The 22,556-nt window shown below is 32.7% G+C and overlaps 2 protein-coding genes across 2 annotated transcripts; one reads left to right on the forward strand and one right to left on the reverse strand.

Moving 5' to 3' along the window:
- Nucleotides 1–6,087: 6,087 nt before the first annotated feature.
- Nucleotides 6,088–9,347, reverse strand: LOC137835388 (multiprotein-bridging factor 1a). The gene is made up of 4 exons (XM_068643871.1): nt 9,058–9,347; nt 8,413–8,496; nt 6,471–6,553; nt 6,088–6,363 (listed from the first exon to the last, which is right to left on the reverse strand). The coding sequence occupies exons 1-4, from the start codon at nt 9,197–9,199 to the stop codon at nt 6,244–6,246; spliced, it is 429 nt and encodes a 142-aa protein (XP_068499972.1). The 5' UTR covers nt 9,200–9,347; the 3' UTR covers nt 6,088–6,243.
- Nucleotides 9,348–13,667: 4,320 nt separating this feature from the next.
- LOC137835387 (plant cysteine oxidase 4-like) lies at nt 13,668–21,211 on the forward strand. The gene is made up of 6 exons (XM_068643870.1): nt 13,668–13,802; nt 14,361–14,633; nt 18,192–18,337; nt 18,440–18,587; nt 20,477–20,680; nt 20,809–21,211. The coding sequence occupies exons 2-6, from the start codon at nt 14,531–14,533 to the stop codon at nt 20,925–20,927; spliced, it is 720 nt and encodes a 239-aa protein (XP_068499971.1). The 5' UTR covers nt 13,668–13,802; nt 14,361–14,530; the 3' UTR covers nt 20,928–21,211.
- The last annotated feature ends 1,345 nt before the right edge of the window (nt 21,212–22,556 follow it).

Below are 22,556 nucleotides of genomic sequence, written 5' to 3' on the forward strand. Positions count from 1 at the left end.
CTCAAGACAAGATATTCTCAAGGTGACCTCTCACGCATTTCTGACCTCCAAATGGAGGCATCCTCCTTAAACCAAGGTGAGCTCTCAATAACCGACTATTTTACAAAGTTAAGGGTGATTTGGGATGAGTTGGAGAATTTCAGACCCGAATCTGTTTGCATCTGCAAGAACTGTACTTGCAATATTTCCTCTATTGTTTCTCAACGAAAAAGAGAAGACCAAGCCATGCAATTTTTGAGAGGTCTAAATGATCAGTATAGCAACGTTAAATCCCATGTCCTTTTAATGGAACCCGTCCCACCTATATCAAAAATCTTTTCTTTAGTAGCTCAACAAGAGCGACAATTTAGTAGTCATGCTTTGATTGCTAATATAAAGAATGTTCAACCCATGGTTAACAAGAGTAATGTACAGTCTTATGTTGTTTGCTCCTTTTGTGGTAAGAATGGTCACAATGATAGTGTGTGTTTTAAGAAACATGGTTTTCCCAATCAGAATGAGAAAAAGGTCAGTCACAATAGTAATAGGAAGGTCTGCACACACTGCAACAGAACTGGCCACACTGTTGATACATGCTATAAGAAGCATGGTTACCCACCCGGTTACAAATTCCAAAATGGTAAAAATTATTCTGTCAACAACATTGCCACCCAAGAGGAGTATGATTCCAACAACAATGAGAATGGTGATACTCATTTTACTCATCAGCAATATCAAATCTTAACCAACCTTCTCAAACAAGCAAACACCTCTGCTGGACAAGTTCAAGTGAATCAGGTTGGGTCTTTTGCTGCTGATACAAGTCAACAAGACCGGGACTCTAGCTCTGCAGGTAACACACATGCCTTAAAGATTCCTTCATTAAATAAATATACTTGGATTTTAGATTCTGGAGCAACAGATCATGTTTGTTTTACTTTATCTGATTTTTCCTCCTATCATCGTATCAATCCGATTCTCATAAAATTACCCAATGGCCACTATGTTACTTCCAATTATTCAGGAACTGTTAATCTCAATTACAAAATTAGCCTCACAAATGTTCTATATGTTCCAGCTTTTTCTTTCAATCTAATCTCTATATCAAAACTTACTTCTTGCCTTCAATGTCATTTAACTTTCTGCTCTAACAAGTGTATCATACAAGACAGCAGAACCAGAGACAGGATTGGTTCAGCTGATTTGATTGATGGCTTATATTGTTTAGATAGATCCATTTCACAGCATGTTCCTCCTCTCTTGAATTGTATAACTAAAATTGTTGGTCTTTGGCATCAAAGATTAGGTCATCCTTCTGATGAGAGACTAAAGACTTTACAAACCTACTATCCTGATATATCTGTTGAAAAATCTTATTTTTGTGATGCTTGTCATCAAGCTAAACAAAAGAAACTGCCCTTTTCTCTTAGCACTACTCATTCTGCACATATATTTGATTTAATTCACATGGATGTATGGGGTCCTTGTTCTGTTATCTCTATGCACGGCCATAGATATTTTCTCACTGTTGTTGATGATTTTTCCCGCTTTACTTGGATTTTCTCTATGCAAAATAAGTCTGAAGTTAGAGCTAATGTTGTGAGTTTTGTCTCTTACGTTGAAAATCATTTTCAAACAAAAGTCAAATCTATTCGTACTGATAATGGTGTTGAATTTGTGATGAAAGATTTTTTTGCTTCAAAGGGCATTTTACATCAAACTTCATGCATAGAAACACCCGAGCAAAATGGTGTTGTTGAACGAAAGCATCAACATATTTTAAACGTTACAAGATCTCTCCTTTTTCATTCAAAACTCCCTGCTAATTTCTGGAATTTTGCTGTCCAACATGCTGTTTTCTTAATTAATTGTATTCCTACTCCTTTGCTCAAAAATGAAACACCATATGAAAAATTGCATGGAAAGTTGTGTGACATTTCTGACTTGCGTATCTTTGGTTGTTTGTGCTATTCCTCTACTCTTGTTGCCCATAGAAAGAAGCTGGACAGTCGCGCTGTTCCTGGTGTCTTTCTTGGTTTTAAACCACACACCAAAGGTTTTGTCTTTCTAAACTTAAAAAATCACAAAATTGAAGTTTCCAGAAATGTTGTTTTTTATGAAAATTGTTTTCCATATTTTTTGAAAAATGAAAAAGATCCCAACAGTCTTTCGCTTCCCATACCACAGCACTATGCTCAAACTTATGATGACATAAATCTGCATAATGACCATAGCTCTCCTGATAAAAATGATGATGATCTTTGTGTTGATAACAATGACGTGCCTGCTGTTACACTCAGAAGATCTGACCGTAATAGAAGGATACCAATCTATTTGCAAGACTTCCAGACTAGCAGTAATCAGGTTAGTACCAAGTATCCCATACAAACTTACATTAATTTTAATTCCCTATCCTCTAATTTTAGATATACCATAATGTCTATCTCCTCTCATGATGAGCCTCAAAACTATGAGGCAGCCATTCAGAATCCTCTTTGGGTCCAAGCAATGCAGAATGAGTTAGCAGCCCTTGCAGCTAATAAGACCTGGAGTATTACAGATCTTCCCCCTGGAAAATCTGCCATTGGTTGTAGATGGGTTTACAAGATCAAATATCACTCAAATGGTACTATAGAAAGATATAAAGCCAGGCTAGTAGCGAAAGGCTACAATCAAATGGAGGGTCTAGACTTCTTAGATACGTTTGCACCAGTAGCAAAGTTAACCACTTTAAGGCTTCTCCTGGCTCTTGCTGCAGCAAAAGATTGGGATCTTAAGCAATTGGATGTGAACAACGCTTTCCTTCATGGAGACTTAAATGAAGAAGTTTACATGAAGCTTCCCCCTGGTTTTCCAGTAGCAAATAGGAATAAAGTGTGCAAAATTCAAAGGTCTTTGTATGGCCTCAAGCAAGCCGGACGCCAATGGTATGCCAAACTTTCCAATTTTCTCAAATCTCATAACTATAATATCTCCACTGCTGACCACTCTCTTTTCTTGAAACATGATGGAGAGAAAATAACTGCACTTCTTGTCTATGTGGATGACATAGTCTTAACTGGGAACAACCTTGCTGAAATTAATCAAATCACAACCTTGCTTCATCAGCATTTCTGCATCAAGAATTGAGGGGATCTTACATACTTTCTAGGCCTCGAAATTGCAAGGAACAGCACTGGTATCCACCTTAGTCAACGAAAATACACCTTAGATCTCCTTACAGAAACTGGTATGCTTGCTTGTGCTCTTTCTCTCACACCCATGGCACATACTCTTCGCCTCACTGCTGATAAAGGAGAAAGACTCAATGAAGAAGAAGCTACATCCTATAGAAGACTGGTAGGACGCCTCATTTACCTTACCAATACACGCCCAGATATTGCCTATGCTGTCAACCACCTCAGTCATTTTGTATCTGCACCTACCAACATTCATTCTCAGGCAGCTTTTCATGTTCTCAAATATTTAAAGGCCTCACCTGGTGCTGGTATCTTTCTCCATAACAATACTCCTGTGCAGATCAAAGCGTACAGCGATTCAGATTGGGCTACTTGCCCCGAGACCAGAAAATCCATCACGGGCTTCTGTGTATATTTGGGTGAGACTTTGATCTCCTGGAAATCAAAGAAACAGCAAACGATTTCAAGAAGCTCCTCTGAAGCAGAATACAGAGCATTAGCTGCTACCACATGCGAAATTCAATGGCTGGTCTACCTTTTACAAGATCTTCGAATTCCCTTCATTCAACCTGCTCTTTTATACTGTGATAGTCAGTCAGCAATCCAGATTGCTCACAATCAAGTTTTCCACGAACGAACAAAGCATATAGAGATTGACTGCCATGTAGTTCGAGAAAAACTCAATCAAGGACTGATCAAGTTGCTTCCTGTCTCCTCCTCCATGCAAACTGCAGATTTTTTCACGAAACCTCTACCACCTAAGATGTTCAAGACCTTATATTCCAAGCTCGGAATGAAGAATATATATTCCCAGCTTGAGGGGGGATGTTAAAATATCTTTCTGTTATTGTATTTGTTTTAGAGTATTTTTCTATTACTGCAACCATTTTCTTTTTTGCTGGTTTTCTGTTTTTGGGCCTTTGTGGGTCTTTGGGCTCTTACGTGTGCCTATATTGTTTTACTTTCTGTATAACCCTTGAACTGTATACTTTTCATTAATCAATTAATGAAACCTTCTTTCTCTCTCTCAAAGCTTCTCTTCACTCTTTTTCTAAACTTCTCTGTATTCACGGTTCTTGCTTTTGGCTCTCTCTTTTACTACAATTGGCCATTTTTGTGCATGACTTATGTTTAACACGATATTGAATTTGTTTGATCACTTAAATTGATGTGTTTTGAAGTTTATTTTGATTTCAATGGTTAGTTTTTGTTGTGCATATATACATAATATAAACTATAAAACTTGTATTTTTCTATGTCATTGAAGGATATAGTTGAATTAAATATATTATTTTAAAATATAATTTTAATTACTAATATTAAACAAAGGTTTGAAAAAGAACTCTTTAAAAAGGCATTATCTAAACTATTTAATGATTTTTTATTCCGGTCACGAACAAATATTTTTAGAATATTTCTGAAACTAAAAATACATTTAGGAAAATATAAGCTGACATAGGAATTATTTTTTTTATTTCTTTGAAAGGTCACATAGATTATAATAGAGACATAGACTTATACAAAATATAAATAAGATCGTTTATTTTTTTTCCAAGCATTATGTTTGCTCTAAACATATCCTAAAAAAATTAATTTGAAACAAAATTAAAAAAAGGTTGAAATTACTAATAAATTGTATTATAATTGAAATGCATATAAATATCATTTAACCTATAAGAATAATGGGTATTTGTTTGGTGTATAAATGTCATCATGAGCATAAGTTTTATGAAATCCAATTTTGGTTGGTTATATATGCAACTTTAACTTAATTGATTATTTGTTTGGTGTTGCCTATTGGTGGATAATCATGTGGAGGCTTAGTATGTGTTGATATTTGTTTAGATCATAAATGTTTATTTTGATAAGCATTCGATGAACTTCATATGTAAAACTTAAAATTATCTTATTTTAGATATTCGAATTATTTATATAAATTTTAATTTCTTTTAAAATTATATATTCAAACAACATTTTTCTTCGTTAAATATTTAAATTCTTTTTATTAAAAAAATACGCAAGAGATTCAAATACAAGCGCATTTTTAAATTAAATGACCAAAGTGATACCAATGAGAATAATTGATTATAATTGTAAGAACAAATTACAAATTTAAATCCATAGACCACACTTAAATAATAAAATATAAGATAAAAAAAATGCATTCGAAAATAGGATTGAAAGCACACGACTTCGTACAGTCATATATCTATTAATTAATTTGCAATTTTACCAATCTATATGCATAGTGTTATGAGTAATATTGATCACTGAAACATCACATTTAAAGAAAAAAAATGTTTTACTTTTTTATTAAAGGTGATAGGAATTAAATATTAAACCACGTTGAGATTAAAATAATAATTAACCTTTTCTTCAGATGTTAACAATAATATTTTAAGTAAAGAATGTGCAAAAGAAAATATAAACGACAAATTCCAAAAAAAAAAAATACATTCTGAAAATAAAAAACCAGAATAAAATTTGAAAATCAAGTAAATAAAACCTGTAAAAAAAAATTTAAAATCGTATTTGGTGGGAATACAGAAATCCAAATCTGGAAATTCTAAAAAATAAAATCTAAACGTATTCTGGAATCAAAAATTCCAAATCTGAAAAAATACTCTGGGAAGGAAATTTCAAAATGTATTTTTAAGGACATTTTTGTCATTTCACATAAAAAGTCCAACTTCAAATTTGATTGGTGCTAGAAGTAATTGCCAATCAAAATTTTCCTAAACTTTAGATGTTAAACAAAAACCAGAAGTGAAAAGAAAGAGTGGTTAGGCAAAAAGGACTAGTACAATTTAATTCCGTTTTCTTCCTTCTTATCCACATAATAAATGGCACTAGATCCCAACGAATGAACACATTGTGGATCTTCACAGTTATATCATAAACACATCATCGCAGCTCCAAGGTAAATTAATTTGTTCTGAAAATACATCTTTATTTATGCAAATACATAATCATGTTTGGACAGGTGAAAGACTCAAGTTGCCACACCAGTTGTTTCTCTTGCAACCAACCTTGGACAGTGAAACAAAAGCCTTAAACTACATACAGAACCGTTAGAGTAGCTTCTTCATTTCTTGCCACGCAGTTTGGCACCAAGGGCTCTCTCCAACTTGCCAATGATCTGCTGGTTTGGAATGGCTTTCCCTGACTCGTACTCCTGGATCACTTGAGGCTTCTCATTGATCAACTGAAAACAATCATACGTTATCACTAACTACCCAACTACAAATAATGAACATAAACACGGTATAAATGAGGTTTGTGAACGCAAGAGAAATAGAGAACAGTACTTACTTGAGCAACCTGAGCCTGAGTTAGTTTCTTGTCCATCCGGGCCTGCATTATAGCTTTCTTGAGTTCAGTTGGTACCCGATCATCTGTTCACACAAGTTCAATAACTCAGTATGGGCATTAAAGCAGGAGAATGGGTAAGGTTGAGTCATATAAGAGAAGTTTTGATGCTAAAAACTTCAAAAGATTAAGAAACTCTATTGCTGTTCAAAGTTATATAGTGGTATCAAAGCTGTAGCAACACACTTCTGTTGATATAAAGTCCCTCGATTTTATCTATAGGAATATGCCAACAGAAGAATCTAAACGATGCAACAATCTTTGACCCTCATATCATATGGCTAAGGTACACAACAACAGGAGTCTTGTCTTGGCAGACAAGTTTATATGAATGAACTTTAAAATAGAAAGGGGTGTGAGTCATATACACAAGTTTTGATTAAAATGAATTAAGAAAAGAAACTCTTCGATGATCAAAGTTATATAGTGGTATCAAAGTTATATAGTGGTATCAAAGTTATAGTGACACACTTCTGTTGAATAAAGCTCCTTAACTCTATCTATAAGAATGTCATCAGAAGAATCTACATAACACAACAACTAGGTGAGTTTACATGGATTGCACAACACCATTGAACTAGGTATAGACACAACAACAGCCAAGATAAGTAAGAAAAAGAAGAGAATAAGCAAAACATAAGCAACACACTGCACATTGTAGGCAAGACAAAGGAGAATTGCAGACACCAGAGTAGTTATCTCATCAAACAGAAACAAAAGTACAATCAACACATTGCACATTGAAAGAAAGACTCGGTTTTATGATTCTGTAGCACAATGATTACACTCTAATAATGTAGAACTTCTTTTATAGAAACTATATGTTCGCATCGCATGGGTGGGGGGCTACTGTCATAATTTCATTAGTTCGAAGTCTACCCTGACATCAACTAACTGTCACATAGGACTAGAGCAGATGGAACTACACTAGTACACTAAGAGTTTGTCTGAATGATAAAGTTTATCTTGTATTTAACTCAAGTTCACAAAACTGATTCCAGAAAACAAAGGAAACAACGGATTGATCTATATTTGGGAACATTTTACCTGAAAGTGATCTATAACAATGAATCTTGTTCATACAGAATTGATAAACTCGCTTTAGATTTTCAATTGATTTGTCAATAACAACCGGATTATGAATAAATAGTGTCGATCTCATTAAAATGGATTTCGATGTGAATTGATATACAAAAATATGCTTTTTTCATTTACAACAAAATTATTCAAAATCCGAAATAGAAAAAGAAATGGTTTGACATTCGCTTTCGTAATATCTAAAAGGATTCTTCAGATTTTAATATTCTATATTCTAAGAAAATGAAACAAACAGAAGAGAGAAAAAGCTTTTGTAGTTATTTTAGAAAACGAATAGGGGGACATTTAAGGGATTATTTTCAAATAGAAAGAAGAGTACAGGTATGCAAATTAATCTGTCTTGATTCTTTTTTTAAAGTGTAGTTATTAGTATAGGTATGTGAATAATGTCAAGGAAAAAATTTCTTCACCTCAAAACAACAAAATATAGCTCTAGTGGCTGGATAACAGAACACATTTTGCAAAAAGAAAATTAACAAACGTGTTGGCAGTTGTCATTGATTCCAAACCACAGTTAGAACCACAAACGAAATCTCCCCTGTCAAAGCTTCTCTACCAAGTCCAAGTCATAAAGTCATCTTTGCACTGTGCTTAGATATGAGATACCTGCAGTCACCGCATGCTTAAAAAGGAATATGAATTTCCTAAGTTAACCATGTAAATATTCCAAACCTTGGCACAAATGACACAAGCTGCTAAAATTTATAGCATAGAACCAATCAAATCATGATGCATGCAAATTTTTCACCGACGAATCAGTAGAATATATAAAGTGTAGCAAACTTACGAGTTAGACTCTCGGTATCATCATCCAGCCTCTTAGTATTCAATGAAGTGCTACTGGAAGCAGCTTTGTTTGTTCCAGCATTATCTGCAAACAAGAACTAAACAATCGTCACTCCGGCCACCCAAATACGAAGGAGACTAAAACGGTAAAAAAAATCAGAAACATCCAATAACGTTATCAAAAATTCAAGTCTGATTCATTTAAGTACGCCAAGCAAAATAAAATCAACCCAGAAGAAAATACTTCTCTAGACAATCACAAAAACCAGTTATAATGTATAAATCCATAACCCATAGTCCACTTCATATTCAACCACAAGAAAAATATTGATTAACAAAACCGCAGATGAAAACTACACAACAATAACCAGTACCACGTAATAAGCAACAAAACCAAATAACATGCAACAAAGTCATAAAACAGAAAACCTAATAAGAATCGCCTATATAACTGAAAGAACTACACCGTAATAAGAAAAATATAATAAACCAATACGTCTAACCAAAAATCCTAAAAGATGATCACTAATCGGAACAAAACTCAACCGAATCAGACGATTCGATCAAAAACATTAAAAAAATAAAAATGATTTTCTACTTCCAAAAATCGATAACCGATTGAAGAAATTGAAGGGGAGGAGTGAACATTTTTTTATGGTGTCGATGTCGGCGCCGGAACGGCGAGCCGCGTTGACGGCTTTCTCATCCTTGCGGGCGGCAGAAGTGGGGGCTTTTTTGCGAAGCACCACCGGTTCCCAATCCTGCGAGAGAGGTCCCACTCCTGACATGGTTCAAAGGTTTGGATTTTTTTGTTTGGAGAACTTGTTGTTTTTCTTCTGTGCTTGAGCTATGTTGTGTTGTGTAAAGTCTAGGGTTTTATTAGACGAAGATTGAAGTAGTTCAACCAATTGAATGTGGATAATATACTTCTAGCTTGGGATGCACGTCAGGCTGGGTTCCATTTTCTATTGGACCTTTCTGATATTGGGCTTTAACATTCGCCTCCATACTGTTGGGCCTTTTCTTTCTGCACCCGTGGAATTTCAAACTGCGTCCAATCATTTTCGAAATGACCATTTTATCTTTCGTTTGTCACTTCCAAATTAAGTGTTCTGAAAATATTCCAAAACAAACTTTCTAGAAGTTTTGGAACAGAATTCTTTCCATAATAAATTTTTAAAAAAAAGCTTTTTGGAATCGAAATTTCTTAAACATATTTTCTAAAACTTATGAGATGTGTTTTCTATAATCAGCTTTACATAACAAAAAGGTTACATAAAATTTTCAAAACATACTAGATGCATTCTAAAATAGAATTACAGGAACAAATTTTTTAAAACAAACTTTTTGGAACATATATTATCTTTTAGAACAAATTTTTCATCACAATTCTCTCTCTTCTTAACAATATAGAAACAATAACCATACTAACAATAATAATATAATATATTACAAATAATATTTTTTATAATAAGAGGATCCTGCTATATATATTATATGTGTTGTCTAAATAGAGGAAAGAATATGATAAACAAGAATGTTACATAAATTTACATTACTTTTACGATTTTCTTTGAACTTTACACTAGAAGGAGAAAATAATGTATCTCACAAACCTTCACTCATAATTGGCAACTTCAATTGCAAGACCCTGCACCACCAGCTTTATTTTTTCACAAGCAATGTTTTACTTTCTCGCCAACTTTATCTTCACATGGCTACAGTTTTCACTTTAGTGTGATACAATAATCACAATGGCAGAGATTATTTCTGCCATTGAAGTTTGAATTCAAACTTTCATTTATTGAAACTCACAAGCATCTCTATTTAATAGACTTCTATCTCCTTTGCAATACACATTCAACGACCCATGCTCACCTTTATATTTCTCTAGCTTTGCCATTGTTCTGGAAGTGCTTAAGCGTGCCATTCAATCACAAAGGTAATTTCTCTCTAATATTTTAATTAATTAATTATAGTAGCAAGCACATGCTAATAAAGATTATGATATATCACACACTATATTTCAGCTCTCATAAACTGTTTTGTATTTTCTGTGGATGGATCTGTATGTATATATTGGTTTTGACTAAAATTTAGTTTTATATATATGAGTAAAAATTACATGTAAAAGAATTCAGTTCTAAAGTACTAGTATCTTTAAATTTGTAAACAAAGTTAACTACTTAAAATTTATTTAAAAAATATTAACAAAATTAACTAATATTTTTTATTTTCATACAAGATAATCTTACTAATTGTCTTCATTATAGCAGATGATTGATTAAGTTTAAGAGTAAGAATCAATATGGTTGAATTTTGTTTATATTTAAGTTTGTAATTGGATTTAAATGGAGTATTAATATAAAATAACATAAGAACTAAGGAAACAAACATATTTAATACTTATATTTTAAATTAATGAAATCATTTAATATGTTATATTGCATACTCTTTAATCAGTACCCGTAAATTGCTAGTAAAGTAAATCTTTTCTGTTTTAGATCAATTAAATATCACTGCACAAATTCCACTTAATTTAAGAAAATATCACTGCACCCTAGACTTAATTCAGCACAAATTTTTATATAATAAAAGAGTCTAAAGTTATATAATAGTTTTAATAATATTCACCACTACCACACGGATCCTCTTTTAATTATAATAATAAGAACATTAGTATGTTTTTATAATTTATAGTATACCATCAATATTTTTTTTCTTATCTTTAATTTAAGAAAATAAATGGTGTATAATATAATTGAAAGTGTAATTTCATTAAATGAAATAAAAATAATAAAATGTATTTATATTTGAGATTACAAAGGAATCCTCTTTTTACAAAGGTACTGTAAAAATTAGTTGTATTTTCACGAATCATCTTATTAGAATTTTATGACATCTCATCACCTTCTAAATTATATGTCCCTATTGCGAATTCAAGAGAAACATGTTACTAAAGACGTATGGGAAGGTAATGAAGGACTATTGAGACTCCGAAGACATACAATTTGGGTACTAAAGCATGAAGACATACTTGACCAATGAGTCAAATAGTTAATTGATCATTCTGGTTTCGGACATTTGTTAAAATTTAATAACATTGACTTCAACCACGTACTACTTACAACATTAGTGGAAAGGTGGAGAACGGAGACTAGTACCTTTCACTTTCCTCTCGGTGAAACAACTATTACTTTGGAAGATGTGAAATTGGTATTGGGTTTACCTATTGATGGAGAGGTTATCACCGGAATTACTAGTGGTGATTTAGTATCTTTGTGTGAGCAGTTGCTTGGATTTATACCACCCTCTACAGCGGTAAAAGGAAATGCAATCAATTTGTCTTGGCTTAACAACACTTTCCAGGAACTGCCACATCATGCAATCAATGATGTTATTGCTCAACATGCTTGAGCCCGCATATTAACACTTATTAGGAGCCTATTGATGGCTGATTATTCTGGCAGTAAGGTACATTTAATGTATTTATTATTGTTGGTTGACTTGAACAACGTCAGGAATTATAGTTGGGGGTCAGCTGTATTGATTTTTCTGTATCGTGCGCTCGATCATGAAATAGACTTTAATCAAGATAATATTGGAGGTTGCACGCTACTTTTACAGTGTTGAACATGTGAAAGCCTAACATGCATTTCTCCACAACTTCAACCATTGACCAATGAAGAAGTTCAACAAGGGGTTGGTTTCCCACTCAAAAAATATATGTTATTTTTGTATTAATTTTCTAAACAAGAAAACAAAGTTCTTAATATTGTGGTAAAATTTCCGATGAATTGAGACATGGATTTTTTTTTCTCTTTCACACCCCATAGTTTTTAGAACTTTTCTAATTTAAAGTACATTTTTAATTTTAAATTGTATAATTAAAAATTTAGAAATATAATTTAAATTGTCAAGATTATATTTTCAATTTAATTTAAAATTTTGATCAAAGAATTTCCAACTTGTAATTCATTGAAAAAACATTGGAGTGAAGGAAGAATTTTTTTTTAGTCATGTCTTGACTTTTATTTTGAGTTCATAAGGAAATGTTTCTTCAAAAATAAATAAGAGAAGTTGTACGTGTTTTCTTACATACGTGTCTATCTTTCTTTTCATAGAATTCTTTTTAAGTAGTAAAGAATCAGTATGAATCAAATAAGAATATTTCTCTTTTCAATAAACAATTTAATTATTTATTTTGATTTTATAATTATTCAAACTTTCTTTTTAGGCTCGTATATTTAAAAATAGTTATTTAATATACATATATATATATATATATTATTTTAATTCATTTTAGTTAATATTTTTATGAAATTGTAGAAGGCATTTTGAAAACAAATGGGTGTATTTAGTAAATCTTGGTATGTTTATTATTTTACACTTGTGTTTTTCTTCAAGCAGTATTTTAGCTTATTTCACTTCAACTGTATTTTAAGCATTCATCGATTAGTTTTGAGTTTTTTTCTCTGAATAAATCATTTAAAATATTCGACACCTTTTTCACTCTAAATTTATAGTCAAGGTATTATATTTGAATTTGAATAAAAGCAAAGCAATCAAGTATATTTTTTTTTCCAAAACTTTAACTTCTTATGCGAATAAAAAATAATAATTTGATATTTTATCAACTAAAATCTCAATTGGAAATAAATCTTTTTAGAGTCATCTCCAATAATGCTTCTTAAATGCTCTTATTATTTTACACTCGATTCTTCTACAATAACTTTAAAAAATGTTCTTAATCAAACACAAGTACAAAAATGAAGGGGACCAACAAAAATAAAAATCCAATTTAGGTTCTTTAATTGGGACAAAAAGAATAGATAACATTTGCTTCTTATATAAGAGGGACCACACAAATTTGCATTAAGAACCCAAAATAGATTTTATTACTACAACTCAATAAGTACTTGTGGTGACAAAGTATGACTAATTAAAATTACATAAATTTAAGCTCATACAATAATTTTTTTAGTCTTTTTCTTACATGTTATTATAAGTGTTTTGGTAGTAACACAGTGAGTATTTTTCTATTTTAACACTTTTTTTTGTCTAACAAAAATGAAACATTATGTTTTGTAAACCTTCCAAAGTTGTCTGTTCTAGAGTAATCTTAAATCCTTAGTTTAAAAACAGCTTTTGTTTGACCCATTAAAAACGAAAAAAAAAAGAAGAAACAGTGCGTGATGATGACGTGTTGAAGATCTTCCTTGGGCCTCTTTAATTAATCGCGTTTCTTCAATTTTTAACCTTTAATTCTTTTCCCTTTTCTTCCTAGTTTTTACTTTCTTTTGTACCTATTCTGCCATACTTCAACCTCTCCTCATTCTTCATCCGCTTCTGCACCCTACCTCTAAACCTTCTTCTCCAAGGCTTTACCAGGTTCGCTTCCCTTTCCGGAACCTCAATCCATGATATTTTTGCGCTTTTCCCCGTTTCAAAATCGGAATCTGGTGCCCCATTTGTGGTTCTCATCCAATACTTCTTTCTATATGCCTTTTTCAGCTCATATTTGTTATTGGGTCGCTCTCTATTTTTCCATTTTCTGTTCGCTGTTGTGCTAAATATTCCCCTGCTATAACAGTGTATGCCATGGAAAAATGAGTGTTTTATTATTGAAACGTCACATTCGATTGTGAAGTGCTGTTTTGATGAGTGGAAATGAAGGAATAATGTAGGGTTTTGGTTTTTTTGTCTGTGCAAAGCTTGTGGGGTTTGTTGATTTGTATGTGAAAAATGGAGGTTTTAGGTTCTTTGGATGTTTATTTAGGGAAACCATAGAGCAGAATACAGTTGAATCTCAGTGTTTTGGAATGAATCGTCTGCTGCCCTAATTGTATATTTAGATCGTAAAGTGGTTTGCTATTAGACTTGTTGTGATGTCTATGACGTGAAACTCATTTTTTTTAGCTGTGCTATCACTCTTTTGTTGTTCAATAGGTTCATAATTAGATTTGCTGTGAGGGATCATCTGCAGCAATTCAGATTCGTTACCGTTGCTTTGAGATTAAAACGCTGTTATTATCCAATTGTATATCCAGTCCCTATTGCAATCGATAAACTGCTTTGCAAGGTGTTATCGGTAGATTAGTCGATCACACCTTTACAGGATGCCATATTATATACAGAGACTTTATAGGTTGTGCAAGGCTTCCTTTTCGCCAGATGGACCTGTCTCTGAAGAAGCTGTTGCAAAAGTTCGTGAGAAGTTAGGTATGTTGTTTGTTTTCCTTGTTGAATTATTTATATATATATATATATATATAAATATATAATATTGTATAACTTGTATAAGAAAATAAAAAAATATTTTATTGATAACAATGACACCAATTACATTTTAATGTCTCTATTTGCAATAGTCCAAATCTTTAAAATAAGGAAATAAAAATATGTTGAAATGAATAAGAAGATTTTGAAGTACTTTTTCCTAACTCTGGATATATTGACATTCTTTTTATCTCAATAATCTATTATTTACAACACTCTCCCTCAAGTTGACACATGAACATCAATCATTCCCAATTTGCTTGCAAGATCCTGGAATCTGTCTTGAGAAATCACTTGTGTGAAAATATTTGTTATTTGAAATCCTGTAGGGACATGGATTGTAACCACTAGGCCTATGTCAAGATTATCTTTGATGAAGTGTTTGCGAATTTCAATGTGTTTGGTCTTATATACTGGACTGGATTATGAACAATGATTATGGTTGACTTGTTATTACAGTACAATTCCTTAGGAATATTAACCTTTATTTTAAGGTCATCAAGTATGATCTTATAAGGCCTTTATTAGAATACATACCTTATTCCTTCCCCTGAGTTTCAAATTCGAGAAGAATATTCATGTACACTTCTTCTAAAGCTCCACGAAGAAAAACATTTTTAACATCCAATTAGTGCAAGAACAACTTGATCTGTATTCATCTTTGCTACAGGACAAAAAGTCTCCTCATGGTCAATTCCATAAATTTGAGTGTACCCATTTGCAACCAATCTAGCTTTGTACCTATCTAGTGACCAATTTGCCTTATGTTTCATAGTAAATATCCATCTACATGCTATGGTGTTTTTGTCTCTTGGTTTGTCAACAATCTCCCATGTTGAGTTTCTTTGTAATGCATTTATCTCCTCTCTCATGGCTTGAGTCCAATGTTCACTTCTCATAACTTCTTAGACTATGGTAGGAATTTCTGTGGCATTAGTGATGACAGTAAAACTTCAATGTCTATTATAGAGATTGTCAGTTTATGTAGACATATTGAAAAATAGGATATTTAACACACAATCTTTTTCCCTTTTTCAATGTAATAAGTAAATTCTTAGTAACACTTACTTCCTCATTATAACCTTTAGGCTCCCTTACCTCTGAATCAGGAAGCTCTTCTTGCTCTCAAAGTATGTTGTTTTTTATATTTTTTGTTGTGGAATGTTAGTTCATGAACAATACTATTATGAGACAAATTTGGATAATTTATGATTCACATATTTATTACTTAATTTTTTTGATGCTTTTTCCAATTGATTTTAGACAAGACAAAAAATTAACAAAGACGTGACAAACCTCAAATTTACTTTTCATAATGTATGTCCATGTAACACGAGTACAATCATCAATAAAAGTAACAAATCATTTTTCTCCAAAAATGTATTCTAAAGTAGGGCCCCAAACATTAGTGTGAATAAAGTCAAATGGGAAATTACTCTTTTTACAAGAGATGGAGATAAGATACATGGTGACTTTTTGACCTTTTACAAAAATCACATTTGAAAGACTCAATAGACTCTTTAATGAACAAATGAGGGAACAAAGATTTTATTGGGTTGAAGGAGGGATGCCCAAGCCTTTTATGATGAAGCCATATCTGAGGACTTGCTCATGTTTTTGATGTTGCTTGTTAGCTTATGACTTTTTGTTTTGGCCCTTGGATTCCAACAAATATAATCCACTCTGCTCCTTGGTAATTAAAATCATATTCCTTGTGGCAAAGTCTTGAAATAAGAAGAGAAAAAAGTTACCAAACTATTCAAATCTTCTGTAAGTTTTTGTATAGAGATAAGACTGTTGGTATAAAACATCCTTTATTACAATAAATGTTTCTAAAGTTATATTCTTGGAACTGCATATGGGTACACTATCACCATTTGTAACTGTAATGAGTTATTCTCTAGTCATCTTGGCATACAAATGGACAAGATTATGAAAATGAGTCATGTGATCGGTTTCTCCTGAATTAATAATCCAAACACCATGAGACAAAGAACCAATAGTATTGAATGTACTCTTACTTTTCATGGGTAAGGCATACGATGACTTAGTCATTTATTCAATCATTGTTAGAAGCTTTCACACCGGACATTGTAAAAACAGAAGAAAAAAAAGAGATAACAAAGATTCATCGCTTGTCACTTTTATTTGATAACCTATTTGGTACAAGAATAAAAAAATTCACATCTACTCGAATTGAAGTCAAGTGAGATGTCACCACCCCTTGGAATGGGCTCAAGAGGTCGTGACGACATTGTTTGTGGCGGCGGCGAGTGGTTCACACCTTTCTAGCCAACCATTAACCTCAACGACAATGGCGAACAACAACGATTATGGTTGTTAACGAGGCAGTGGAAACAGGCTCCCAAGATTGGGAGCTTTGACACGAACTTGAACAATATAAGAAAATAAATAATTATTTTGTTGATAGCTATCAAACCAATTACATTTTCATTATCTGTAAAAACTTTTAAAATAAGAAAATAAAAATATGGTGAAATGATTAGGAAGAGTCCGAAGATATGTTTTCCTAATAACCATGTTACAATAATATATATACACACACACATATATATATATATTTTATATTATGCATGTGTACATTTGATTCTAATAATCATGCAAATAAACTTATTGCTTGTGATTCCAAAGAATAGTCATTGTTAAATATTTGTCCAATCTGGAGGGTTTTAACAAATAGGTCGTGTGATTGATATGAGTAATAACTGAGTATATATTCAGATACAAGTCGTTCTATGCTATGTTCAGACTCCACTCCAGAAATCTTTAAGCGTTCCTTTTGTTCTCTCTTTTCCTTTTTTATGGATTTGAATTTCTGGAGGAGATTATGGCAAGGTTGAAAAATTGAGGTTTTGTCATGACAATTTTGTCATTAACTTGTTTTTATTCTTCTCAAGAATTGAGTAGTCACAATGTTCTCTCCAAACTCTTGGATGAAGCAATTATCTTCTTTAGAAGAGAGGAAAAAGGTCGACTGATGGCTGTTTACATTTTAGGATTAATTTAGATTAATAAGGATTAATTTTGTTTTAAAGTTTTTGCTGTTAACTAGATTTCTATTTGCCATTTATTAATTTAATTTTCTTGCTTATCAGTATGGTAATGCACAGTAAAATATTTCTACCTTTTGAAATATGATTTTTACTGCTCATATCGTTACACCAGCTGCTGGTATTCTGTATTATATCCCAACAATCAATATTTGACCTGATTTTGACATCTGATCGAAAATCTTTGCAAGCTTGTGATTGTGACTCCTACTTAGTGTTAGAGATTGTGATTATATAATCTGCTCAAGGGGCTATACAAGTGTGCTTAAATAGCTGTGAATGCCAGCGTAACATTTCAACTGTCTCTCTGTGATCTTTGGTTCTGTTCTTTCTGAGTGTTTTAAAATACAGTCATATACCACACATGGACTTGTATTGTACATTTTGTTCCCTTGTGATCTTTTTAATAACCATTCTTTTAATGTTTCAGAAAAAATCAAGCCTTCAGATGTAGGTCTTGAACAGGAGGCACAAGTGGTTCGTAACTGGTCTGGTCAAATGCCTGAATGTAATGGGAACCATCAACAGTCACCACCGATCAAATACCTGCATTTGTATGAAGATGACAGCTTCTCTGTTAGTTTTAATTCTCAGAACTCACAATTTAGTCAGCAATTTTTATACTCATTTCTTGAGCATAGCTACAAAAGTTTGATTAATATTTTTTATCTTCATCAGATAGGAATTTTTTGTATGCCCCCTTCTTCTGTTATTCCTCTCCATAATCATCCTGGAATGACAGTCTTAAGCAAGCTCTTATATGGTTCAGTACATGTTCAATCCTATGATTGGATTGATTTTCCTGGTCCAACTGATCCATCTGAAGGTTTGTTCTTTATGGCTTTACATATTTTTGTTGCAATCCAGTTTTTTGTCCGGTGTATCTGCCTGGGAATACATCAAGTATTGAATCTGTTGCTCCCTTCTTTGTTTTTGTTTTGTCATGGCCATCGTTAATGAGGTAGGACAGGATGGTACCCTGTCATCATCCTCCAAAATAGTTTGTGCTCTCATGAAACTGAAAGGAAAAAGCCAGGACCTGTGTTTTAAAAGTCAACAGACGAAATCTAGCCTGTTAATGTTAGTTCTTGGTCTCAGTTAAAACTCAACTATGAAAAGCATATGGTAGCAGAGCTAAAATTGTCTAGAAATTATAAACTGGCAGATTGAATGTTTGGTAAATGAAAAACAGTGGATAATGGGAGTCAAAAAGGGAATTTTTTTGGTTAGTTGTTCGATTCTTGACCTATTCCTCCCTGTTGATAATGACAACTAATTATGTGATAGTGGAAATAGAGCTCCTAAGACGAGGAGTTATGATACTACGGAAAATAAGTCAAATACACAAGAAAGGAGGGTGAAATTGTGTATTAAAACATATTTGAAATTCTTGCAAAGTTGTGTATGATGGAGTGCACATAGATGCAAGTTTGTATCGTGACAGACAATTTGTCAATAACTTGTCTAAATCTTACTTTTTAAGCTCTCCTTTTGATAGTACAGTTTTATTAACATGCAATTTAAATGAGCATAAAGGAAAGATGGATTTATGTTGGAGATTTTTGTACTAGTTAATTTGTAAAAGCAGTAATTCTTGATTACCTTGATCAAGTTTCACTAGGACTCTGAAGTTACAACAGAGAATTATTGGAACACATTCACCCCTGGCTAGATAACTCGAGTATTGTTTGAACACTCAGCTAGTCTTGGTTAACAATCCAAAGTATTGATTGGAATTTAGCCACTCTTGGCTAAATAACACGAGTATTATTTGGAACAACAACCACTCTTGGCTAAGTGGGTTTTACAGAGAAAGGGTATTCTAAACGATCACATGGTTTTGCTTACTAGACAGAGATAACATCTTTCAAAGGATACAAGGTTAATGAACTCTTTTAGCTTGCTAAATGAACATCAACAATGTTCTTTTGAAACTTAAGGCATATAAAGCTTTGAGTATGAATATTGACAGTGTTTCAACATCTCTTGATCACTTCTATTGTCTTCAAATTGGAAGATTGTTTTATATAGGCAGTTAAGAAAAGAGCCGTTATAAATTCTTTTCTACTTGTTATGGAGCTTCACTTCAGGTCTATCCATGCAGATATGTAGATATGCATTAAATGCGTCCCATGCAACATTAAATGCTTATCTCTTCCTTAATCAGCATCTCAATAGCTGGTATGACTTATCAGGTATTGGTTAGAGAGCTTTCACCCAAATTGGAGTACAACATAGGACTGTATGTGATAGATAGCCTTTGCAGAGTTGACACAAGGCGTGTCAAGATGTGCGTAGTAGGCGTAGAACAACTTTAGCATGTCCCTTAGGGATCTTTGATGTTTACAAACATTTTACGAGATCTTCTTAATAGATGTGGAGATGAAACATTTCTTGCAAAACAATGTCCTATATCGTTTGTCAGATAGAGCACTTGCGTCTCACATGATATGTTATGATATGTTTGAAAAATGAAGCATATTCTTGTTGCATTTTGTTGCTTAGGAGCACTTAATCAAAATCATCTAGGATATCAGGCACTTAGTTTTTATTTCTTTACCTTCTGTGCTTATGAAAATTAGAGGTTATATTTACCTTGTAGTCTTATTTATCTTGTTTCTCTTCATAATATTTTACCTCATTTGGGAATTGGTAAGGATTATTAATCATTAATAATTTTGGTCTTCTTGCCCTCAACCAATTTGTTCTTGGCAGCTAGAGCTGCAAAGCTTGTCAAAGATACCGAGATGAAAGCACCAATTCCCACGACAGTTCTTTATCCTACCCTTGGAGGGAACATACATACTTTTAAGGCAGTAACTCCCTGTGCAATCTTTGATGTATTATCTCCACCTTATTCTTCAGAACATGGAAGACACTGCACCTACTTCCGGAAATCGCAGAGGAAAGATCTTCCAGGTGATCTTATTTATATCCAATGCAGGTTCATTTATGCCTTGTGTCCCAAATGATTGATGGTTTTACCTGTAAATGTTGTGTTTTGTTAACCACACCATATGGTTTGCCAACATTAATTTTAATTGCAGGTAATCTTCAGTTGAATGGAGTTACAGTGTCTGATGTTACCTGGTTGGAAGAATTTCAACCTCCTGACGACTTTGTGATTCGGAGAGGGATATACAATGGTCCTGTCATTAGAACTTGAAAATTTTCTTGTTTTGTGTTTCACCTTAAAATGAATTTGGCCTTTATGATTAGGTTACAACTAAGGGAATTGATGAACGAGTTCTGAAAAGCCAATACAATAATTCTATTCTTTGTTAGGCATTTGGTTTGTACATAACGATGCACTATTGTAGTCTCTCGAGTCACCTACCTCACCTTAATTCAGTAGGTTAGTTACGGAATTTGAAAAAGGGACCTCAATCATGATGAGTGAACTTGTGAAATTTTGTTTGCTTAATGTTGAGAATGAGTTACCATGTATCATTTTTGTCTCTTTTGCAATTTCCATGTGTTTTTGCCTTCTCAATTGTAATTTTACACCATTGCTACGGTAGAGGTTCCAGGGAAACTAATTAGATCCGAATATTCTGATATTGTTGTCTCCAAAAATTTGTTGCTTTTGGAAGTATTGTGAATAGAGTTCACAATATGTGTCCAATTATTAGTTGGCTGCTTCTTTCTGAAGTTCCATCACTTTTCCCAGCACCTCCATAAATTTCAAAATTCTAAAATCGTCCTTTAGTAAAAAGTTAAAAATAAAAGGCATTGACATTGTTTTTTACGGTTGGTTGGTGAATGAAGAGAGTGTGTGGGTTGAAGGTGGTGGTGGTGGGTTGTGTTGATTATGGATGACGGTTGTTGATAATTGGTGGTTGTTGGTGTCGGTGGTGGCATTTTTAAGTGAGTAGGTATCGTTAATTTTTTTTATGTTCTGGATTTGTTAATTCGGTGCATCTACAAATTAATGAATTCAAAAGTTAAAGATCTTAGAAATTATACTTCAAATGATGTAATATGGAACTTACTCTTGAATCTGGATTAGTATTTCGGCTTACACAATTTGTAATACTTCTTTATTTTAGGTTTCATAAGTTGAAATGTTAATATGAATTTGGAAGTGAGTTCCATGTTAAACAAATAGAATTACTAAATTTTATAATTTATGGATTAGATAATCTAAAATGTATTGAATTCAGAATGGATGATGATGTCTTGTTTCTGGATACGTAATATAGATAGTTGTCTATTGTATGAAATGACTTGTGGATTGCTAATTTGTAAAGTATTTTTTTGAGTTATCAAATGATTTTGAATTATTTAATCTGAAAGGTATTTTTTAAGTTGTGAAATGATTAATGAATTATCTAATTCGAAAAAAAATTGAATTAGAGTTTTTTTTCATGTTTTTCACAATCCGATACATGTTTTTTTGGGATTTCATTGTTGCGGATTTAATCCACTCCCATTTTATCTTTTCAGTTTATCTTTCTGATTTATTTAAACTGGGAATTTTGAATGACAAAAAAAACCACCAACAACAAAATAGCACTAAACTATACAACAAAACATTTCAAAAGATGCAAATTCTCACCTCTACAACTACACAATGACATCTCAAAGTGTGAAAAACCACCCCAAATTGTGTTGGAGGTACACCAAGAGACCGTGGAATGAGAGAAGAGAGGAGAGAGAGTGTGTAAAGTTAAAATGCTTATGATTTTATTTTTTAAATTATTTATTTAAGGACATAAGCATATTCCTTTTTAGTATGGAAGTACTGAAGAAGTCATGGGAGCACGAAGAAACAACCTTGTTGGTTATGTATATT

The sequence above is a fragment of the Phaseolus vulgaris genome, chromosome 5 (genome assembly GCF_000499845.2).
Source record: "Phaseolus vulgaris cultivar G19833 chromosome 5, P. vulgaris v2.0, whole genome shotgun sequence".
NCBI classification, from domain to species: Eukaryota; Viridiplantae; Streptophyta; class Magnoliopsida; order Fabales; family Fabaceae; genus Phaseolus; species Phaseolus vulgaris.

Excerpts from the sequence above, each read along its gene's own strand:
- LOC137835388 (XM_068643871.1), bottom strand. The coding sequence starts at position 9,199 with ATGTCAGGAGTGGGACCTCTCTCGCAGGATTGGGAACCGGTGGTGCTT. Across the intron at positions 6,554-8,412 it reads TGATACCGAGAGTCTAACTC|ATGATCGGGTACCAACTGAA; the intron begins GTAAGTTTGCTA and ends TTGTGTGAACAG. Across the intron at positions 6,364-6,470 it reads CTCAGGCTCAGGTTGCTCAA|TTGATCAATGAGAAGCCTCA; the intron begins GTAAGTACTGTT and ends GATTGTTTTCAG.
- LOC137835387 (XM_068643870.1), top strand. The coding sequence starts at position 14,531 with ATGCCATATTATATACAGAGACTTTATAGGTTGTGCAAGGCTTCCTTT. Across the intron at positions 18,338-18,439 it reads ATGAAGATGACAGCTTCTCT|ATAGGAATTTTTTGTATGCC; the intron begins GTTAGTTTTAAT and ends TATCTTCATCAG. Across the intron at positions 18,588-20,476 it reads TCCAACTGATCCATCTGAAG|CTAGAGCTGCAAAGCTTGTC; the intron begins GTTTGTTCTTTA and ends TGTTCTTGGCAG.